This window comes from Podarcis pityusensis (genome assembly GCF_964106645.2).
Source record: "Podarcis pityusensis genome assembly, chromosome: 9".
In the NCBI taxonomy this organism is placed as follows: domain Eukaryota; kingdom Metazoa; phylum Chordata; class Lepidosauria; order Squamata; family Lacertidae; genus Podarcis; species Podarcis pityusensis.
In genome coordinates, this window is record NC_138034.1 from 25756508 (window position 1) to 25779030 (window position 22523).

General features: G+C 44.0%; 2 protein-coding genes across 3 annotated transcripts in view; both read right to left on the minus strand.

The window, feature by feature from the left end:
* Window positions 1-1715: 1715 nt before the first annotated feature.
* Window positions 1716-16707, minus strand: LOC308485126 (cytochrome P450 4V2-like). Its single transcript, XM_081020535.1, has 11 exons — window positions 15971-16707; window positions 12427-12539; window positions 10200-10285; window positions 8825-9015; window positions 8465-8534; window positions 7391-7517; window positions 6361-6552; window positions 4696-4798; window positions 3107-3241; window positions 2519-2698; window positions 1716-2079 (listed from the first exon to the last, which is right to left on the minus strand). The coding sequence occupies exons 1-11, from the start codon at window positions 16155-16157 to the stop codon at window positions 1907-1909; spliced, it is 1557 nt and encodes a 518-aa protein (XP_080876661.1). The 5' UTR covers window positions 16158-16707; the 3' UTR covers window positions 1716-1906.
* A 3699-nt stretch (window positions 16708-20406) lies between these two features.
* LOC308485124 (cytochrome P450 4V2-like) overlaps window positions 20407-22523 on the minus strand; it is a 35238-nt gene continuing 33121 nt past the window's right edge. For both annotated transcript variants that reach the window (XM_081020532.1, XM_081020531.1), the window contains exons 10-11: window positions 22265-22444; window positions 20407-20979 (exon numbers count right to left, since the gene is read on the minus strand). In XM_081020532.1, coding sequence (XP_080876658.1) covers window positions 20807-20979; window positions 22265-22444 — 353 coding nt within the window. In that variant the 3' untranslated portion in view covers window positions 20407-20806. The remainder of the gene's footprint in view (window positions 20980-22264; window positions 22445-22523) is intronic.

The following is a 22523-nucleotide window of genomic DNA, read 5'->3' on the forward strand; positions in this document are numbered from 1 at the left end:
GACTAGGATAAACAAAGAGGGTAAGGATTTGCTGAACCAACAGACTGAACTGGAATACAAAAAAGGGAGGCGTGAGGAGGTCCGGGAAACAAGCTAATGAAAAATAAGTAATGGAAAGATTGAGTTGTTTTTAACCATTTTTATTCTGTATTTTCTTCTTTTTTATTTTTATTTTGTAATATTTTGAAAATCTTAATAAATATCTTATAAAAATAAAGAAAAAGAAAAAGAAAATGTTTCAGATGGAGCTTTTGCTCATATAAAGGTCAAGAGATGGGGAAGGCGCCGTCTGTTAAATTTCCACCTGTCAGGCTGTTACTACGCAGAGAATCAGGCATAAAAGAAAAAAGAAAACATAGCAATGCTATTATGGCCATAGTTTTCTTCCCTCATCTGTCCAAAGGTTTCATGAAGCTTAAAAGACTGCTGTGTAACTTAAAAATCTCTACTTATGCACACAGTTGGGGCAGATTGTAATCTTCTCCCTAGATCCAAAAAGCCAGCAGAGTATTTACCCAGTGCCAGGAAATTTGGATACATCCATGCTTCAGAACCCATTTAATCCTTATCTCTCCCCCTCTCTCCATGTATTAAAAGTTACATAGGGTAGCCATAAGATGGTATTATCCCCATTTTCAGCTGCTATGTGTCATGGGTGCTGTGGCACCAACTAGGACAGCGCAGGAGTAGCATGTGTGGTCAGAAGAGGATGAAAACTCCAAGGTAGGGAGCAGAGGCAGACTGGGCAGTGAGTCCTATGAGGAATCCATCCCAGCAATCCCAGGCATCCCAGAAGGGAAGGGAGAACCAGCAGTGCCCATTGCCACATCACCTCCAGAGCAAAATATTTCTATGGTAGTTGAGGAGCTGACCAGCCAATCAGTGGAGCTAGCTGGGTCAAAGGTGGGGAGGTTGGATTAGAGTCCTGCCCAGTGTCAGGAATGCTTGGAGACAAACATCATGTTCTGGAATCAATTTAATGGATGATTCATGATTTCTACCTTAATTTCTTAACTTTAAAAATTAAACTAAAAATATTGGCATACCTGCATTAAAGTGAGAGGGTTGATTATAGTCTGCAAACTTCTTCTTGATTGGATACTGCCACTTCTTTATCTAAAGCAGTGAACCACAGAACAGACAAAAGGTGGCTTCTCAACACCACATCGTGTTGGATGATACTGAGGTCACTTCCAGAGGATTTCTTTAATAAGCATTCACCCTGATTTGTTTGCAGAGAGAATTCTGGCGAGACAATGAGAATTCATCCTGATTTGTTTTGAGGGACATAAGACAACATTGGGTCAATCAAGTGTTATTCCAGGCTTTCCAGTGTGCTTTCACCTTCCTTGTTGTTAAAAAAAAATATTTTGAGGACGCAGGCCTGTTTTACAAGAGCTCCAAAGCAGCTTTAATTGTTCAACCTGAATTTGCTGGTATGAGATTGAATTTCAATTCAAAATGCAGACAGTCTGGCAGCACCCTGATGATTTAGATCCATTCCAAATTTCTCTCCATCAGGACAGAGGGGTTCCCAAATTAATTTTTTAAAAAATCTCTCTAAAGGCAGACTTCCACTACATGCTAAGAACAGAATTTCCAGAAACACAAAGCAGCCCTCTCACTCCTCAAGTCTTGAAGTCTCCCTCTTGAGAAGGGAAAGGCAAACCTGGATTGCAGCTGTTTGCTTTTAAAAAGAAACAACAACACCTTGGTTAGTAATAATAATAATTTTATTATTTGTACCATGCGCATCTGACTGGGTTGCCCCAGCCACCCTGGGCAGTTTAAAAAATAAGTCATAGTTGCATCAGGCACTCTGAAAAGTCCTGCTATGAAAATTGATAGTTTTTACTGAAGTAGTCCCAATGCAGTGTGGTAAGGAATTTCCCTGAGGTTTCTTATTTTAAGAGCAGGAAGTCGATCTCCTTTTCAACTGAATCCAGATGCCCTTATTTGGACGAAGAATCAGTTCTCCTACAGGGCAGAGTTGATCACGTCGCTGTGTACTTTCAATAAAGAAGTGCCTCAGGATGGTAGCTAGAATCGCCATTTCTTCCATCTTTGCAAAGCGCTGACCTGCAGAGGAGTTAAAAAGCAATTACAAGATGCAATTAACCATAGCAGTAGTGCATATTTATTGTTATTCAACACATCACACTGTGGTCAGGTCCCCAAAACTCAATTTTAAATTCTTAAACACTTAAGCATTTTTCTATACAGATGTATAATCAAATCCACCCAAACAAACAGTGTGTGGGGAGGGACAAGCCAATGAAAGGAAGGAAAAAGTGGGGGAAATGGAAGGCAGGGGGTCATAGTATTGGTGCAGAAATGACCTTTAGACTTAGGTGTGTTTGCACTGTCCATTATAAAACAAACAGCCATGGGTTTCCTAAAGAATTCTGGGGACTATGATTTGTTAAGGATGCTGAGAATTGTTTTGAAAGATCAGTGATAGAAGCATACTGTGCTCTGGAGTTCTGAAGAGATACAGACTTTTGACTCTCACACATACCGATACAGTTCCTTGGCCCAGCAGAGAAAGGCACATATGCATACGGGTGCCGCCCAGCTGCATTCTCAGGGGAAAATCGCTCAGGTCTGAATTCCTCAGGCTCCGGGAAGACAACATGGTCTCTGTGCAGCATGAAAGACCCAATTATGACATCCATTCCTTTGGGTATCCTGAATCCTCCTGCCAAAGAACAATGGATAGTCATGAAAACTTCTCCTTGTAAAACCAGCCATGCTAGCACTAAGCTTATAGCCACAGAACATCAAGGCATCAAGCTGCGAAGGTTCCGTATTTGTGGAATGCTCTCCCCAAGGAGATTCAGCCAGCGCCTTCATTATACATCTTTAGGCACCAAGCGAAAACGTTCCTCTTTAACCAGCCCTTTGGCTGATTGACATCAGATGCCCCTTTAAAATGTGCTGTGGAAGGAGGGGCGGATTATTGGCTTGTTTTCATTTTTATTATGTATTTTTTATTTTGTAGTTTTATGCTGTGAATCTTCCCTAAGATCTACGGGGTATAGGGCAGTATACAAATTTAATAAAGTAAATAAATAAATAAATAAATAAACCCGCTTGAAATACTTACTAATATAACATTCCTCAAGCAGTGTACGGCCAAAAAATGGAACAGAAGGGAAAAGGCGAAGAGCTTCTTTAATAGCACAATCCAGATACCGTAGTTGCTTCAAATCGTCCATTGTGATGTTACGATCCGAGTCCCCTGATAAGATAACAAGAGGCAGTTAGAGAAACATGTGTTATTGATTACCAGCAAAATATGCATTCTAACTTTGAAGTTCAGACACCTATTTTTAAAGGATGGTGGAACAGGGGACATTTGAGGGACTAGTTCAGTCACTGCCATAATTCAGTTCTATGCTTAGGCTTAGGATGCAAGTCAGCATGTCTTCCTAAGCCAGAGGTTGAGACAAAGCATAAAAAGCATTAGGCCAGCTTCCTGACTCCCCAACGGTGTTTTGTCAACAGAAGGAGTTGCCAGCTGCTGAGGCTACTAAAGGACAGAGCTTCCAAGCACTCATAGCCCCACTTTGCCAGCAAAATAACTAACTAAATAACTAACCTCCGTCTCTTTTGCTTTTGGTATGAGACTAGCTGCAGTCCTCTTATAGGTGGTCCCTCTTAAGGGAGCTAAACCAGCGGAGCATCATTGTCTGGCGAAGGGAAAGGATGCTAAGCATCACTGATTGTATCTGCAGAAAGTTATTAGGGAGCCTTTGAGAAATATGCCAAGCCAGAGTAGACCCCACCTACAGAGTTTATTATTTAAATGTTTCCTGTTAGACATGGAGGGGCAAGTGGGTATGATTTGGTGAAAACAGCTTCATGGGCCAAACTGGGACTCATGCTGGGCCAAAGGTACTGGACTTATATGAGCAGAATTCTCTGATCTGGCCTCGTACAGAGTATGAATAAATGAGCTTTACACACCAATAAAGTGTTTCAAAGTTTTACTGCAAGCTGTCTTTAAACCTGTTACAAAATACATTGTAAATACAAATCAACACATCGCTCTTAAGCAACAGGCGATTTGCTACAATTCTCTGCAAATGGAAATCTCCACAAAATATTTTATGCTGTTAAGCCTCAATATTTTACAAGAGCTTCTCCGTCTCTGCATTAGAAGAATCAACAAATATTCATGAGTACCCAGAAGTATTCCTGCATACCATACTGTTAAGTTTCCAAGGGGTTGCTCGTGCGCAAGCAGGCAAATCTCTCCCTGGCTGGCTGCTAATTTGACTTTATCTGTTCGGAGAGCCACTCACCCGTGGCTGACTCAATCGCTGGCAGAATCTGTGAGTAGGCGTTTCTTAAACTTCTTCCAGCAAAGAAGCTCCTTGACGCCCAGTCTCCGCCTTCCCTCTCTGCGCGAAAGCCTTCTGCGCAGAGAGGGTGTGGGCAGCGGAGGACCCCTTCCTTCCCCGCTTGTCCCAGGCAAGGAGTCATGGGACCGCCTCCCCACTTCCGACTCCTGCACCCCCTCTCCACTGGAGCTGCATTTATTCTCTTCCCCAGAAGAGGAGCTGCTTCTCCCGATCCCTGGAGGCTCTCTATAATCCCTCTGGCTTTTGCTCTCTCCCTCCGGCACTGATGGCAGTTCCCTGACACATACTTACCCAGGTTTATACCCACAGAAAAGAAAAAGAAACTTACCAAAAACCTCATCAAGTTCATGGTGAACTTTTCTTTGGGCTTCTGGATGACTTGCAAGCAAGTAAATGCACCACTTCATGGCAGAAGCAGAAGTATCATGACCCTTGAAGGAAAAAATGAAAGAGGTCTAATGTTTATCAGAAAAATGGGATCCTCAGCCATTAGAATGATGTCCCAATCCAAGGCCTAAACAAAGTATTTCACACCCTCTGAAACTCACAGCAGTTTTTCTTAGCACAAATCCAAAATTTGAAGGCACCAGCCACATACACAAGAGTAAGTCTTGTAAGTGTTGGGGGGAAATTAAGGAAGACCATGTCCCAGGGTTTCTTCCAGGCCTGGTCATTTTCCATGTGCTAAAGACAAACTGACATTCCTGAGTCACTCTCATATCTGAAAAGATCTTGGGAGGATGGTTAACACACCTATCTAAATATGAAACAAACATATACACTGATGCTTGGCTTTTAGGTATCTTCATTTTATTTTATATGATATGTGACATGTGACATGTGATATTATTTTATTTTTATCCCACCTTTCCTGCTTTCACACAATCCCAAATGTGTCATGTATAAAACAATTGCATATTTCATAGAAAAACAATCTCTTGCATAAAAACATGTTTTCCTTTGTTTTTGCTCATTGCATTGTAACTGACCCCCACTTCCCATGTCTCAGTCAATTGAAAACAAGAGTTCCTTTGGAACTGCCTCCACTAGACAGCAGGCAGATAGATCCCTCTTGCCTCTTTGATGCCCACCGAAGACCTTCCTTTCTCAACAAGCATTTTAAGTGGGGATTTTTTTTATCCCCATCTATATCTGGATTTGGAACTGTTTTATACATTGTATTCTTAAATTCTTTGTATTGTTAAAGCACTTCTGAGATATTTAAAAAGGAAGGAATTCATAAATGGAATTAAATGATTAATAAATAAACAACCATGCCGCTATAACCACCAGAGGGCAAACACACACAACAAAGTTATCTGTGAATCAAGTCAGGTTTTAATTATACTCACTGAACTACCATTAAGCAATCTGTCTGGCAGCTGTTTGTGTGCAAGTAGTTCTTTGTTTTCTTTATTAAAGCAAATTAATATCAGGCAATGATTTATTCCATGCCCATGTATTGTCAATGAAATAAGATGCATCACTGAGAATTTATTTAGGCTCCACTGGAAGAGAATACCAGACTAATCGGGTATGGCAAATGCAAGCTTACCATCTAGCTAAGGGCAGTTTCAGATACATATTTTCTACAGCAAAGTTTTACATGTGTTAAATTAGCCAACACGTATCTGAAACAATTATTTTCAATTATTTTCTCTTAACAAGCTCAAACCAAGCCTAGGTACTTTTTTCAGCACTAAGCTGAAGTATGCTATGGTAGGTCCCATGTGTAGACATTTGCCTATAGCCGGAGATTTCTTGACTTGTAGAACAGCCTCTTAACACTTACACCTCTCTATTTGGAAGTAAACACCATTGAGTTCAATGGGGTTTACTCCCAGATATATGGGTACAGGATAGCATCCTTAACCACCATGCTATGCCAGCACTCTTGTACTTGAGTAGGGACAACTCCCACTATTGAAACTTATATTGGCCAGAGTTCTTGGTGCGCTTTTTTCTTAGCACTCTTGTACTGGGCATTCTATACCTCAAACATGAAAGTATCCACTTCCTCTCGGATGTCCAGGTAGCTCAACTTCTTCCCATCATCATCTGTGGCATTCAGAAGCATATCAAGAAAAGCTCTCCTGACTTTGTGCCTACTTTGTTCACCATTGCTGACAGCATTGCTTCTATGCTGCTCCTGGTGTTTTAGTTCTTGAGCTTTTTCTTCAATGACCTTAGATAATAAAAACAAAAAAGCCATTCATTTCTCAGATTGCAGGATCCAGTGTGTGCACTCACTGCAGTACCAAATAACATGACTAGCTATCTCTGTTGTCCCCTGAACCTGTGTTAGGTCTGTATACCCGGTTATGAAGATGCATTTGATGTCTTGGCAATAACAAACTGTTGCTGGTGAGGCACAGTGGATAGTGTTGAACTGAAGCTTGAGTTTGAATCTCAACTCAGCCATGAACCCCAATAGGTAGCCTGAAGGTTGAGTCATTCTCTCATAGCACAGCCTGCCTTGCAGGCATGTGGTGAAGATAAAATGGGAATTGCCACATGCACTTTTACGACAGGGAAAAATATAACTGGGATGGATGGATGGATGGATGGATGGATGGATGGATGGATGGATTCACATAAACTACAGAAAATAGTGCTCTTCATGGCATGTCATCCTGGACATTCAGGAGCCAAGGGGTGTAGAAGAAAATGGGTGTCACTTTGGTCCTGCCCCCCAATGTCTCTAAGCTAACCTTCGTTCGTTGAATGCAAACGTATAAAGGGAGCTTGGGAGCACAATTGCCTGAATACACAACACTCTTTGCAATCTGGAACACTGATAAAGTGGGGATCCAGATTTCAGAAGCCTTGTAAGCAAGTTCAGGAAAAAACACCCTCAAGCCGTCATTAGATGTTTTCCCTAAAGACACAAAGGCTGGGAGTGGAGAGAGCAAACTTTTGCCCAGCCTGACATGCTCTGAGCAGGGCTCCAAAGTCTGGGAGGGTCACAATTGTGAATACCTTTTGGTATCTGTGCCTATGAAATAGAAAATGCAGCAGCTTACATTATCAGTAAAGCTGTGAAGTATCTTCAGACTCCTGTAATGTTCTCTTCCTTCTTGGAACATGAGGTACAGAAGGTCAGGCCAGAGCCAGGGAGACTTCTGTCTTTGTTGAATCAGAGCACTCATCCTAGGGAAACAAGCAACAAAGCTGGGTACATCCCTAAGAAAATGACGAGAAGTACAGGAAAGAGCCCAGATGTATTGCTACTAATCTGAGCAAATTAGCGTCATGAGAAATATGGTATACATGTGAAACAGATACACAGAGCCCCAGCTCAGGACATACAGCTTGAGCCGTTTTCGGCCCCTCCACTGCACAGGTCACCTCCAGTGTGAACGGGGCTTCTACATAATCATTCAACCCGGTTCGCACAATCCACCTCCAAAAGGAAGGGTAGGGAGGAAGATTGTACAAAGCAGGCCTTTGCAAGTTTTTCATGCAGACAGTCAAGTTCAGGTTAAATACTGAAGGAGCATCTCCACCCCCATCATTCAGCCCGGACACTGAGGTCCAGCTCCCAGGGCTTTCTGGTGGTTCCCTCACTGCGAGAAGTGAGGTAACAGGGAACCAGACAGAGGGCCTTCTCAGTAGTGGAATCCATCCTGTGGAACTCTCTCCCAGCAGACGTCAAGGAAATAAACAACTATCTGACTTTCAGAAGACATCTGAAGGCAGCCCTGTTTAGGGAAGTTTTTAATGTTTTAATCTTTTATCACTATTAATAATAATAATAATAATATTCATATTCTGTTGGGAGCCACCCAGAGTGGCTGGGGAAACCCAGCCAGATGGGCAGGGTATAAAAACAAAATTGTTGTTGTTATTATTAGTAGAAGTGGTGGTGGTACTATTAATATTATTATTATATCTGCATGGTGGAAGGGAAAGGGCCTTTTTTCCATGTAACCCCCCCCCCCCCAGGAAGACACTGTGGATCAAGGCTCTGCTTCAGAGATGGAAACCTGTGGCCATCCAGATGCTGTTGAAACTCCAACTATCAGCATCCCTGACCATTGACAGGCCACAGGTTCCAAATCCTTGCTGCTGGAATGCGTCATCCCACTAACAACTACCTGTAGACAGCTTGGACATATTCGGAATCCTTATTGTGTTGTGCTCCTATGTTCTTGCCCATAGCTGTTTCTAGGAACAGAAGAGAGAGAGAAATCAAATGAAGAATCATTCTCCTAGAAACCAAGAATGGGACATAATCGGAGCAGAGGGCCCATCAAGCTCAGTGTTGACAGAATTTAAATGAACAACAAGCTATTCACATTATTTTTAAAATGGCATGTGTCTAATTTAGATAAATTGTTACAAGAAGAACAACTCTTCTGGTCAGATCTCACAAAAATGTCCATTCGTCCAACAAATGAGCAGGGATGTTTAAACCTCATTCACTGCAACACTTTGGCAGCAGCAACTGCACTTACCAGAAATTACATCAAGGGCACACAGAGTAATGTATAAAGTGCAATCGAACGGCTCCTTGTCCACATGTTTTTCAAGTTTCTGAACAAGGACATTGGCTTGTTCATTTATCACTTCGAGGAAATCTTCTAAGATGGTAAAATGGAAGGTGGGTGTTAACATTTTCCTTCGGGACCGCCATTTGCCTCCAGTGCTGCAAAACAAAGACTGAAACATGAATGCCTTCAAGCAGGACCTGGAACAAAACATTGCAGTGTGCAGTGCTCCTGTTCAGATTTCCAGACACTCCATTCTTCCTCACCTCAAACTGACCATTTTTCTCTCTAACAGTCAACAGCCCATAGTCACAGATCATGTTCAGTCTCCAATGTGTTTTTTACTGGTTTCTTTCCACATTGTCTCCCCATCCCTGCAATAAAGATTTGGCACTGGAAACCTTGGGGTTTCCCTGAACCTGCTGGTGCTCCCTTGCCTAGGCTACATAAAAGGATGATTGACCACATAAAGACCAGCACCTAGCAGACTGAGGTCATTAGTATGGTGATGTTCAAGCAATAAACCACTTTTCAAATCTCATGGATCTCAATGCCAATTCTGGATTGGCAATGAGTGGTCACCTCCTAAGGCTCTTTCTTCATAAACTATTATCTCTTTCCTGCTCCAGCTACCAGCTGAAAACTTCCAGCTCACTGCAGATTCCCCCAACTAGTTTTATGTTAATACAGGGATGAGGTTTCAATTTTGGTCATTAGGCCATTTCATTTTTGCCCTCACATCGAATCATAGAATTGTAGGGCTGGAAGGGACCCTGAGGATCATCTAGTCCAGCTCCCTGCAATGCAGGAATATGCAGCTGCCCCATATAGGGATCAAACATGAGACCTTTGTGTTATCAGCACTGTGCTCTAACCAACTGAGCTATGCAAAGATACATGATGCCATCTGTGTGATGTGGCTGCAAATAAACCATCAAGAGCCTTAAAGTCAGTATCAATCAGCTGCTTGGTGCTGCCTTCAAAGCCCACTACAACCAACCAGTGGAGAACTCCATAGAGAGCAGCTGACCTCTGCTAAAAGCAGGTCCTGAAGTCAGCACCAATCAGCTCTTTTGTACTTTTCTTGAGAATTGAGCAAGACTACACCCACCAGCCCACCTCCAAAGTCCACACACTCAATAGGACATGTGCAGGTGTTGTGTGGTCAGTGGGCTTACATGGGTGTAGCCTGTAACCCCAGTCCCACTTCCTCCTTCACACATTCATTATACATGTGTGGCAGGACTGATAACCCAACCGGCTCTGAACACACCAGCTACATTATATTCCAGAGGGTAGGACAAAAGGGTACAATTCCCACTTATGTTTTGGGTCCGTTTACCTCGTTAGGAGTCCTGTGCCCAGCCAAGGATGCAAAAACGTGTAGATAAAGGGTTTTGCAAGATGCTTAGAGCTCCTCAACACTACCTGACAACAGAAGCAAGCAAAAATGTAACTTCTTGACTTTGCCTTTCTATGAATCTAACTTGAATCCCACACTCTTTCTCCTGATTGGCTGATGGACTCACTAGCTCCCACTGGTTGCTAGGTCACCAAGAGGCAGACCCAGAGCCTGTCCGCCACAGGGCTCCCTTCTACAACTTGCGTTTTCATTCTTTTTCTTTTTAGAGTACATTGTAAGGATGTGAGGACCTGTGAGTGCACACATCTGTTCTGAAAGCTCAATCAATGTGTGGAGGTCAAAAGGACATCCCAGGTCACCTGAACTTGGCTCAGCTCATTCACCATCTAGTGTATACCGGGAATTACTCATGTACTTTCAAATGTTCTTTGATAATTGCGAAAGCAGTTGAAATTCTCAGAAAGGTGCATGTTGCACTGAAAACCACATTTGGCATCTGTTCTTGGCTCCTGCTGCGTGACAGGCAGCTAGGGGCATCGTGTCATTTTCCAAGTGGAAGTCCTGCCTCCATAGGGAGCTGCAGACAGCAACACAATCTGTCTCCAACATCATTGTCAGATGCTTCTTTCCCTGTGTCAACTCTGTTTCCCTATCACCATGTCCACCTTTATTTGTAAGACCAGTTTTAGCAGGATAATGACTCTGCTATTAAGATCCTAGCAAAAGGGGCCTGATTCCAGCCTGCCTGAGGGCCCTTCCTTCTGCCAGGAGAACCTAGTCTGTAAGTAGGTTGGCTAGATGCAAAATGTGGCAGAACTCCAGCACCTTTAATAGCTGTGCTGAAGAAGGAACTTCAACAGGTGTCCTGCTGGAATTTTCTCTTCTGTCTCACTCTTGCAAGTGATGGAGATCTGCCCACCCACCCATGAGGGCTGCTGTGAACCCGTCTTCAAGGAACAGCTCTCGACACACATACCCCCTCTTTATTATTTCTTCATGTATTCCAGAATGTGGATTATAGGGCCGAAGCCTAGAATTCCAAGGAACAAAGCAGCCATATTTCTTGCTCCCACCCGTTCAGCCCATCTGCTTCAATCTACCTCCTTTGCTTGCTGTGGCAAGGAGGGTGTCAGCTGTGCTTCAGAGAAAATGAGGTGGGGGGGACAGATGATGGGACTGGGAGAGCAAATGTGGCTGCTCTTCCTTTTGCTGAAACTGCATCATTTAAATCGGGAGTGGAGAGAACCTGTAGCCTTCCAGATGTTGTTGACCCCAACTCCCATCAGCCCCATTCAACATGGCCTATGGTCAGGAATGGAGGGAGGAGGATCCAAAAACATCTGGAGGACCATCTGCTTTCAAGCTCTTTGTCCAGCATAAGTGGCAGCAACCCTAGACCTATTCCATGCAGCTGGCAGTTGCAAGTGATTTCAGTCCCTTTTAACAGGATCCAGTAATTTGCATTAAAACAGCTGCACTTGTCAAAATCCTACCAAAGGAAGAGGGGGGGACTTCACCCAGTTTTAAAATAAATAAATAAATAAATAAATAAATAAATAAATAAATAAATAAATAAATAAATCAGAGCAGATATTGTGGCATTTGCTTTTTGAAAAACACCACCTCCACACTGTTGATGAATAGCACTCAGCTAAGATCTTCAGACAGAATATCTGCATTAAGCATAATCCTCATGCTCATCCTACAAAATGAAGTGCAAGGTTTTCTTGAGTGCCCGCACTGGAAAAACTATTACTCTCTCTCTCATGTTCTTGGATTACAGTAGTATTTTTCAGAAGGATCCCATATCTGATCTGGCACCTTTCTTTATATTTCTTAGAAATTAAGTCCTAGCGGCTTCCACAGGACTTATTCCCAGGAGTCTTTAGACTGCAATCCCATCTGAGTCTATACAGAAATAAGTTCCAATGAATCTAATGGAGCTTGCTCCCAAGAAAGTGAGCAAGCCCCATTAGACACAATGAGACCTATTTTTGAGTAAATATTCATAAGAGTGCACCAGTGTATGAAAGAGAATGGGCAGCTCTACTCTCCCACCCCCATTTTTGGCTGACACTTTGGTCCTATTCACCATCCTCTCCAGGCATGACTGTTTGGCAGATTATACTCAGGGGATGGTGGGTTTTGGTAGTGCTGCTGGGGAGTTCCCCAGCCATGCAGTAAAGTCTAAGAATGACAACCTCACCTCTACAGTTTCTGGACGATATAAGAGCACAACGGGATGTGGTCCTATCCAAAGTTGCATCAGTGGGACGTTCCGGAAGGCTTCCATGGAATTTATCATTTGCTGAAAGAAAGCTGGGAAAACATGCATCCAGTCTGAAATTGAGGAATTCAATGACACCACCTCTACGCTACTTGTTCTCATATCACATACTCTAAGCTAAGATCAACAGCCACACAGTAAGAGAACCCTCTTCCCAAATTCAGATTGTGAGAGACAAGGAGCTGATTCCAACCTCCCACTTTCACATAAAGTTCTAATTTATATAGCATGCTCAGCCATTCCCATCAAAGGGCATATTCAGATTTGCTTAGAAATCAATTTGACCATATAAAATGAGGCTCTTTTATGGGTGATTCCATACAAAGGGGCACTGCGTGATTGATGGGTAGTGTGCCCCACTCTGACATTGCATACAAAATAATCCATATTTGATTATTGTGACCATATAATTGGAGAAAGGGAGCCAGAAGTAACTGTAAAGCAGATGGATCAAGAAGCAATAGATATGTCCTGAACAGACAGCCTCAGTCCTAAGTGATTTAAGTTACAGAAGGTGAGGCACAAAGAAGTCCTGCTATATATATGTTTAATGAAAGTCTATCTAACTGGTCAGTCAATGTAGCCATGATAGAAGAAACATCTGCACCTAAGCAAATACATTCCTATCATGAAAGTTTGTGTTTCATGAATTCCTGAATAAATCCTGATCTGGCTTAGTTAGGTAAGATTCTAGAAAGGAATTGCAGCTAATTAAGAACTCTAAATTTTCTCTTTTCTAAAACAAGCATTTTAGAGCCAGTTATTTAACTAAACTCAAGCCTGTTTCCCTAATAAAAGCTTTTATTCAAGTGATGCCAACTGCAATCCTGGATAAGTGCTATAACAGGGGTAGGCAACCTAAGGCCCATGGGCCACAAGCGGCCCACAGGGGTCGTTTAACCGGCCCACAAGCCACCCCTAGCCACTGAGCTGCCCACTAGGCGAGTCCCCACGTGCTACACTAACCGGTGTAGCATGGTGTGGAGACTCGCTTCTGTGGCGCTGGAAATCACCTCGGCGCATGCGCAGATGCCAGAAATCATATCTGCACAGATGCAGACACCGGAAATAACAGGCGCGTGCGCTCTCTCACACACACACACACACACACACACATGATCCAGCCCACGGAGGGGTCTCCACTGGAGTGAACCGGCCCAGGCGAGGTAAACCTTGCCAACCCCTGTGCTATAACAAGGTCTATTACGAAGGCAAATTCTGTATCTGTGGCCACTATTAGGTGTAATTGTTAACCTGACCTTTATATACTGATTCAAGAGAGATATCTGAATATAACATATGGAAGTAGGAACACTGAGGTTTGGAGGAAAAAACGCCATTTCTTTGGAGTGATAGCAACAGCTTTGCGACTCTTCTTGCACTAGCAGCAAAGATTAGAAATACCTTTGCTGTAATTGTTTTGGTGACTCTGAGGTTGTGTGGACTGATAGTACTGCTGATTCGTGATATTATTTCTGTGTATGGTATTATTACTACGTTGGTATTAAGGCACATTTTAATGAATGAACTCTGGACACTGCACCTGTCTGCTTGGCCCTTCAGCCTGAAGGGCTCTCCTCACCAAGGAGCGCCTTCCAGCAGGGGCAGACTTGGGTACTATGGCACCCTGAGCAAGGACAACATTTGACGCCCCCACCTAAGTTGCGTACCCATATAAATATACTATTATTATTTTATTATTATTATTATTATTATTATTATTATTATTATTATTTTGCGCGCCCTCAATCCAGAGCTGCTTCCCATTCCATTGCGGGCCAGCCTTGCCCTGGCCGAGCAAGGTGAGGCGATGATTCCCCCTTGGAGGCAGGTGGAGCAGATCCAACCTGCTGCCCTTGGCCGGCCTTTCCATGAGGCAAGCCGCTTCGGGGGTGGTGCCTCGATTTTGAAAATGACGCTGTTACAACTTCACCCTGCTCACAAGGCGCAAGAGGGCAGAACTGCAAGGGGAACGGTTTCCATAATGGAGCACCTGCAGTGCAGCGCTGAAACTCAGCGTTTGCCGCCTCCGAATCACCGCTGCGCCCCTCTTCCCTGAGAAAGGAAAAGGCAGCAAGCTGGCAGCTGTGAGCCAAGCAAAGCCCTTCATAGAGAGGGGAGCCGGCTTGGTTGGTGTTATGTACTGAGTTGAATAGGATCCAAAAGGCAGCAGTCTGATTGGTCCTAGAACAATAGGATTCAGAATGCAGCAGTCTGAGTGGTCCTAGAATAGGGTCCAGAATGCAGCAGTCTGATTGGTCCACAGGAGCCACCCAATCCAGCTCCAGGTGGAAGTGAATCCGCAACCAGATTGGCCTACAGGTGAATCCCGGAATTAGCCAATCACGTGGGGCCCATTGTGTAAATAATGTATATAAAGCAGACATTCTGGGGGAACTTCCATTCCTCCTCACCACTATGAGCTGAATAAACAGATTCAGGTTAAGTACGGACCTCCGGAACAAATTAAGTACTTAACCTGAGGTGCCACTGTAAATTGCACACTACAGTAAATCTATAAATCATACCTGTGATTCTTACATTACAGGGGTGTTGGACTAAGTGGCCCTTGGGTCGCTTCCAAATCCACAATTCTGTGAAGAGGAGGAAATAAAATGTGCATTTTCCAGTGGGGAAAACTTGCTACTTTCTGTTATGCAACTCGGGACATCTAACATTTGGGTGGTGATGATGCTTCTAGATAAGCAGGGTATATACAGAAATTACCTACGACCCTATTTATGAATTTCCAATTCTTCCCAAATTACACACAGGATCACACCCTTGAATCAATATTCTCAACTGATCTGGAGTCCAGACTTTCTTGCACCGGCGGGATGAGGAAAAAGCTCTTTCAAAAGTGCTATGTGGAATACAGTGGTACCTCGGGTTAAGTACTTAATTCGTGCCGGAGGTCCGTTCTTAACCTGAAACTGTTCTTAACCTGAAGCACCACTTTAGCTAATGGGGCCTCCTGCTGCCGCCGCGCTGCCGGAGCACCATTTCTGTTCTTATCCTGAAGCAAAGTTCTTAACCTGAAGCACTATTTCTGGGTTAGCGAATTCTGTAACCTGAAGCGTATGTAACCTGAGGTACCACTGTATAAGAAAAATTACTCACACATCTGCAATTAAAAAGGGGGGAGGGATCGCTACATCAAAATCATCCCGATATTGCATACATGGAAATAGTTAAGGTGCGTTTCCGAGCGGAGACGGGGCATCGCACCTTACTGAAATTAAGAGATACATGGAAAGGCAGAATTTCAGCCACCTCCAGGGAGAAGATGCGTTTGGAAGAGGCGCAGGGAGGCTATTTCGCAATGCCTCCTATTTGTACCTTTCCAGAATGTGTCACAGTGGGCAGGTGAAGATTGCCAAAACCTAGTAGCCTATTCGATTTCTCTCGCCCCACCTGCCTGGGAAAACTCCGTGCGCGCTTTCTCTGCCTGCCTGCCTTTTACCTTCCCCATCGCGTTCAAAGAGCAGCGCGTTGCCCAGCAGCGGGTACCAGGGACTGAGCCCCGGGATGGGCTTCAGCTGCACGTATTTCCAACACTGGTCCAGCAGGAAGCGGGCGAGCCAGACGGCCAGGAGCAGGGCGAGCGCCGCAGCCGCCCAGGAAAAGAGTCGATCGCCCTCCGGAGCCATCCTTGGCGAGAGCAGCCGAGCACGGATGGCCTCCCTCGGCTCCAGGGAAGCGAGTTGCTTGGAGAAGAGGCTCCAAGGTAAGGCGAGGCGGAGTCCGGGGAGGGGAAGGACTGGGAGAGGGAGGGCATCGCCTCCATCTCTCTTAAACAGTGAAGACTTGGGGGAGGTGGAGCCAAATTGTCAAGGGGATGGAGTAACCCCTCTCTGGGAAAAATGGTCTCTGCCCTGGGGGCTTGTTAGCTTAAGAGAAAAGGTGAGCAACAGGAGAAAAGGGTATGAAATCAGGCCAGGGCCAGACCTGGCGGAAAGTGGATCTAGAGGAAACGTTTTTCTTCTTATGCAGCACTAGAGCACATCAAGGGAATCTGAATGATGCAGGATTTTGGAGAAGCAAAAGAAAGTACTTCATACAGCACATAGTTTATAAACTATGGCCGTTGCTCCACCAGGAGCCAAGGCTGACCACCAAGGCTGACCACCTTCTCTGCTCAGCAGATGATCAGGTTGCGAACCACCCTGAGATGTATGGATGTATGGCGGTATACAAATTTTAACAACAACAACCACCAGAGACAGTGCCAGATTTACACAGGGGCTGAGCTGCATAATCACCGGGGGGGGGGGGAGGGGCTGGGCCTCTTGCTAAATTTTTTGAAAAGAAAAATTATTCGAGGTTATAAATGCTACAATTGTATCAATGCTGTATGTGTAATCTGCAAAAATCTGTATCAATGCTAAAATCTGTATCTGCAAAAATCTGTATCTGCAAAAATCTGTATCAATGCTAAAATTTCATCAATGTTCAACTTTCATTGAGTAGAAAAAGGAGAGAGCAATGTTTTGTTTCTCATGATCAGATGCTATTAAGTTTGGGCCTCCCAAGGTCCCCTATTCCAGGGACTCCAGCTGCTTTAATCCAGGGTGCTGGGCTCCTGTTCGCCTGCCCCCACCCCCCGCACCATGTCTTCTTTAAATGTACTGTACAGTCATACCTCAGGTTACAGATGCTTCAGGTTGCGTTTTTTCAGGTTACTGACCGCCGAAACCCGGAAGTACCAGAATGGGTTACTCCCGGGTTTCGGCAGTCGCGCATGCGCAGAAGGGCTAAATCGCACTTTGCACATGTGCAGAAGCTCCGAATCACAACCCACACGTGTGCAGACACACAGACGTGGGTTGCGAATGCTGTGGGTTGCAAACGTGCATCCCTCATGGATCACGTTCACAACCCGAGCGTCCACTGTATTGTCCTTTACTGCTGCCACCAAAAGCAGAAAAATTGGGGGTGGGGGCTGCATCAGGTCCCTGAACTAGGGAGGCAGACACTCTAATATAAGATAATAAAGCTGGAAAGGATTTTGGAGGAATTGGTGGGCAGATTAAATAAGTTGGCAATTCTTTATACTGGAAATTATTGTGAATGAAGAATATAAGATACAATAAGGTAATGCCTTGGCACATGTGTGTCATCTGTTGGTCTTTAGCTTACTACTATACTACATTTCGCAGTACCTCAACATTTAACAAAATATAGAACTGGACAAGTCTTGACCTGCATGGTTTCCATAGTAGCTTTCAACTCTGCACTGTGGCCTGGGACAGCCAAGGAGCAAAGAAATCCACAGGCAGCCTCACTTAATGTGCACCATTTCCAAAGGTTCTGAAATGTATGAATAAAACAGTGAAAAGTACCGGTATACATCTTCTTATCCACTTCCCTACAGATTTCTCTTGATGAATGCTTTAGCTGAGATTCCTCCATTGCAGGGAGTTGCGCTTGATGACCCTTGGAGTCCCTTTCAACTCTACGATTCTATGAACGGACTTGAGTTTCAGAAAGAATTCTTTCTTTATCTTCATGTTTTCATCACAACATTTCAAAAAAACTACCTTGCACCAAGTCAGGATACTGTTCCATCTAGGTCAATATTGTCTACACTGACTGGCAGTAACTCACCAGAGTTTCAGGCAGGAATATTTCCCAGGCATGTCTGGGAATGATAGACATTGAACCTGGGATGTCATGCATGCAACGCGGATGCTCTCCCACTAAGGTACAGCTCTTCCTCATTATTCACATGACTGATAGCCAGGTGACCTCTTCATCTTGCAGAAGCCCTTGAATCCCTTCATTACCCTACATTGGTGCTCAGGCAGAAGATTTGCGATACAGCGCAACCACATCCACTTGTATTGCTTCTCCTTGCACGCCCACGCGCACATGCACACAGATATTTTAGTCCACTGCGACAAGAGCTCCTTAATTCACGTAACTGCACAAACCTGAATTTCTGGTACACACTTGAATCCTTTCCATAAAATAGCAACAGTCTGGAGGTAGCCTTTATCTTCATGCCAGAAAAAGAAATCACTGCAGGTGACGCTTTTGCTCACATAAAGATCAAGAGTTAGGGAAAGTTTCATCTATTAAATTTCCACGTTCCGGGCTATTGCTACACACAGAATCAAGCCCAGTGAAAGAAAACACAGCCATGCTATTGTGATCTTAGTTAGGAAAACTCATCTGTCCAAAGGTTTCATAGGAATGCATAATTTAGGAATGTCTATTTACATAAACAGGGACGCGAGTGGTGCTGTGGTTTAAACCACAGAGCCTAGGACTTGCCAATCAGAAGGTCGGCGGTTTGAATCCCCATGACAGGATGAGCTCCCATTGCTCGGTCCCAGCTCCTGCCAACCTAGCAGTTCAAAAGCACATCAAAGTGCAAGTAGATAAATAGATACCGCTCTGGCGGGAAGGTAAACGGCGTTTCCGTGCGCTGCCCTGGTTCACCAGCAGTGGCTTAGTCATGCTGGCCACATGACCCGGAAGCTGTACGCCAGCTCTCTCAGACAATAAAGTGAGATGAGCGCCGCAACCCCAGAGTCGGTCACGACTGGACCTAGTGGTCAGGAGTCCCTTTACCTTTACCTTACTTACATAAACAGTTGGGACAGGTTGTAATATTCACCCTAGCTCCAAGAAGCAAGCAGAGTGTGCTCAGTGCTGGGGACTCTTGGATACACACACCATGTTTTAGAATCCATTTAATGGATGATTTGCAATCTCTACCTCACTTTCTCAACATTTAAAATTAAACCAAAAATATTGACTTACCTCCGTTAAAATGAGAGGATTAAAAAATATAATCTGCAGAACTTTCTCTTGATTGCATACTGCCACTCCTTTATCCAAAGCAATCAAGCACAGAGCAGACAAAAGGTGGCTTCTCAAATCCCAGGCGAAATAGTGTTGGATGACACTGAGGTCGCTTCCAGAGGACCTCTTTAGTGAGCATTTATCCTGATTTGTTTGCAGAGAGAGTAGATGAGATAGTGAGAATTCATCTTGAATTTGTCCACAAAGAGATTCAGAGACATAATGAGAATGCATCCTGATTTGTTGTGGGGAGATACAACAATGTTAAGGCAATGTTTAAGACAGCATCGTAAAAAGCAGAGACATCACCTTGCCAACAAAGGTCCGTATAGTTAATGCTATGGTTTTCCCAGTAGTGATGTATGGAAGTGAGAGCTGGACCATAAAGAAGGCTGATCGCCGAAGAATTAATGCTTTTGAATTATGGTGCTGGAGGAGACTCTTGAGAGTCCCATGGACTGCAAGAAGATCAAACCTATCCATTCTTAAGGAAATCAGCCCTGAGTGCTCACTGGAAGGACAGATCCTGAAGCTGAGGCTCCAATACTTTGGCCACCTCATGAGAAGAGAAGACTCCCTGGAAAAGACCCTGATGCTGGGAAAGATTGAGGGCACAAGGAGAAGGGGACAACAGAGGATGAGGTGGTTGGACGGTGTTCTTGAAGCCAGTAGCATGAGTTTGACCAAACTGCGGGGGGCAGTGGAAGACAAGAGTGCCTGGCGTGCTCTGGTCCATGGGGTCACAAAGAGTTGGACACGACTAAACGACTAAACAACAACAAAATTATTCACAATTATTTCTCTGGTTTGCCAAACCAGATCAAGCAAACACAGTGATCCAAGTCCGTCAAATCATTATCAGCGGCCTGTGAAGACACATAGGAATTTGCATATGATGCCTATAAAAGTCAGAAGTAAAATGGCAAATGCAGCCCTTCACACAGAAAAGTGCAATGAGAGCTCTGTGATGCGGGTGACTTGTTAAATGTTCCTGTGAAGCAACTATAGTTCCTGTCTTCATGCACTAGGTGGTGCTAAGTCACCCTCAGTCCAGGACAGGCGGCCCTGATGTGATGCTCATGTCTAATCTCTACTTCCAAGGTCTTTTATTATATTCATACATCATTAAAATATATTATATATATTATCAATATTTCTTATGTGCATACATTTCAAAATACAGGAGTTTTAAAAATTAAAACACACTGCTTTTTTTTTTTTTTTAGGATTAAGAAAAATCATATAGTGGCAACCTAGATTGAAGCCACAAATCCCATACCCATTTGCAATATCCCATCAATTGAACAAGCATCAGATTTTGGATTGCAGCTGCTGGCTTTTAAAAAGCAAAAACACAGGTTTGGTTAAGAAAGAAGTCCTAGTAGCATTGGGCAGTCTGAAATGTCCTGCACTGAAAACCAACAGTTTTTACCCAATAAAAAAAAGTCCTAATGTGGTGTGGTAAGGAATTTCCCTGAGGTTTCTTGTTTTAAGAGCAGGAAGTCAATCTCCTTTTCAACTGAATCCAGATGCCTTTATTTGGACGAAGAATCAGTTCTCCTACAGTGCCGAGTTGATCGCGTTGCTGCGTACTTTCAACACGAAAGCGCCGTAGAATGGTGGCTAAAATAGCCTTTTCTTCCATCTGTGCAAAGCGCTGACCTGCATAGGGGTTGGAAAGCAATGACAAGACACAATTAACCAGAGCAATAATACATATTTATTATTATTCAGTATGAGCCATGTGACACAGAGGTACCATATTTTTCGCTCTATAACACGCACCTGACCATAACACGCACATCGTTTTTAGAGGAGGAAAACAAGGGGGGGGGATTCTGAATGAAGCAGTGGATGTATCATTTTTGTGCTTCATGCTGTGGTCACAGACATGTGATCTGATTATGAATTTGGGGTGACCCAATGCAAAAATCCTGAGAATCCCTGTGGATTCATGCTTTGTAACCACGTTTTTGCACCATTGTGGCCCCAGGCAACAGTGGGTGCGTGATTTTTTTGGTGCAGGCTGTAGCCATGGACATGCTATGTGATCTGATGGTGAATTTGGGGTGACCCAATGCAGAGATCCTGAGGATCCATGTGGATCCATGCTTTGTAACTACATTTTAAGTGAGGAGGGAAGGAAAAACACAGAAGGGACAAGGAGCATAAGAATGCAGGAGAGGGATTTAATGGGAGGGAGGAAAGAAAGGCAAAAGTCCCCCCACCCACCCAAGCCAGCCCTCTCTCTCTCTCCCTCTCTCTCTCCCTCTCTCCCACCTGCATGTTTTCTGGCTGCCTGCTAGGAGCAGGGAGAGGAATTAGAAGGAAGGACGCTCTGCTTTCCCCTCTGCTTGCCTGGAGGGGAGGGGATTTGCCTGCTCTTTGTTCCATTTGAGCAAACACAGCAACGAAACACAAGCGGGTGGGCAGTAAGACCCTGAGGCAGAATGCAGGAAAGCAGCAACTTCCTCTTTTCAGGTTTCCCTTCTCCGACACGAGATTTGATTTTTGCCTGATTTTTGTTCCTGCGCTCGCCCTAGTCGGCTCCAGGGACCACACATTCGCTCAATAACACGCACAGACATTTCCCCTTCCTTTTTAGGAGAAAAAATCTGCGTGTTATAGAGAGAAAAATACGGTAGGTTCTCAGGTTCATTTTTAAACTCTTAAACACTTTTATAGTTATACAGATGGTGGTGGACTTACAGCCACTGGTAGGATTGAGTGAAAAACTGGAAGGGGTGGATAAATGGTGTACAAATAATCTTTAGTTCTAGGTACATCTGCACTATACATTTTAAACACTATAATATTGCTAACAGTCATGGCTTCCCCAAAGAATCCTGCGAACTGTGGTTCCTTAAGGGTGCCGAGAGTTGATGTTTTTACTCTTTTTTATCCTTTTTTGCTCTCTTTTTTATTCTTTATTTATTCTTATACGTACCAATACAGTTCCTGGGCCCAGCAGAGAAAGGCACATATGCATATGGGTGCCTCCCAGCTGTGTTCTCAGGGGAAAATCGCTCAGGTCTGAATTCCTCAGGCTCTGGGAAGACTTCAGGGTCTCTATGCAGTGCATAGGCCACAATGATGGCCTCAACCCCTTTTGGTATCCGATATCCTCCTGCCAAAGAACAGATAGTCATGAAAGTTTCTTCTTGTAGAGCCACCCAACACTGAGCTTACAGCCACAGCGCATCGAG

What these genes read in the sequence shown, in the direction of transcription:
- LOC308485126 (XM_081020535.1), bottom strand. Translation starts at nt 16,157, where the DNA reads ATGGCTCCGGAGGGCGATCGACTCTTTTCCTGGGCGGCTGCGGCGCTC. An exon ending in GGCACAGGACTCCTAACGAG is followed by an intron (nt 9,016 to 10,199) that starts GTAAACGGACCC and finishes TTTGTTTTGCAG; the next exon opens with CACTGGAGGCAAATGGCGGT. An exon ending in TGAACTTGATGAGGTTTTTG is followed by an intron (nt 3,242 to 4,695) that starts GTAAGTTTCTTT and finishes TTATCTTATCAG; the next exon opens with GGGACTCGGATCGTAACATC.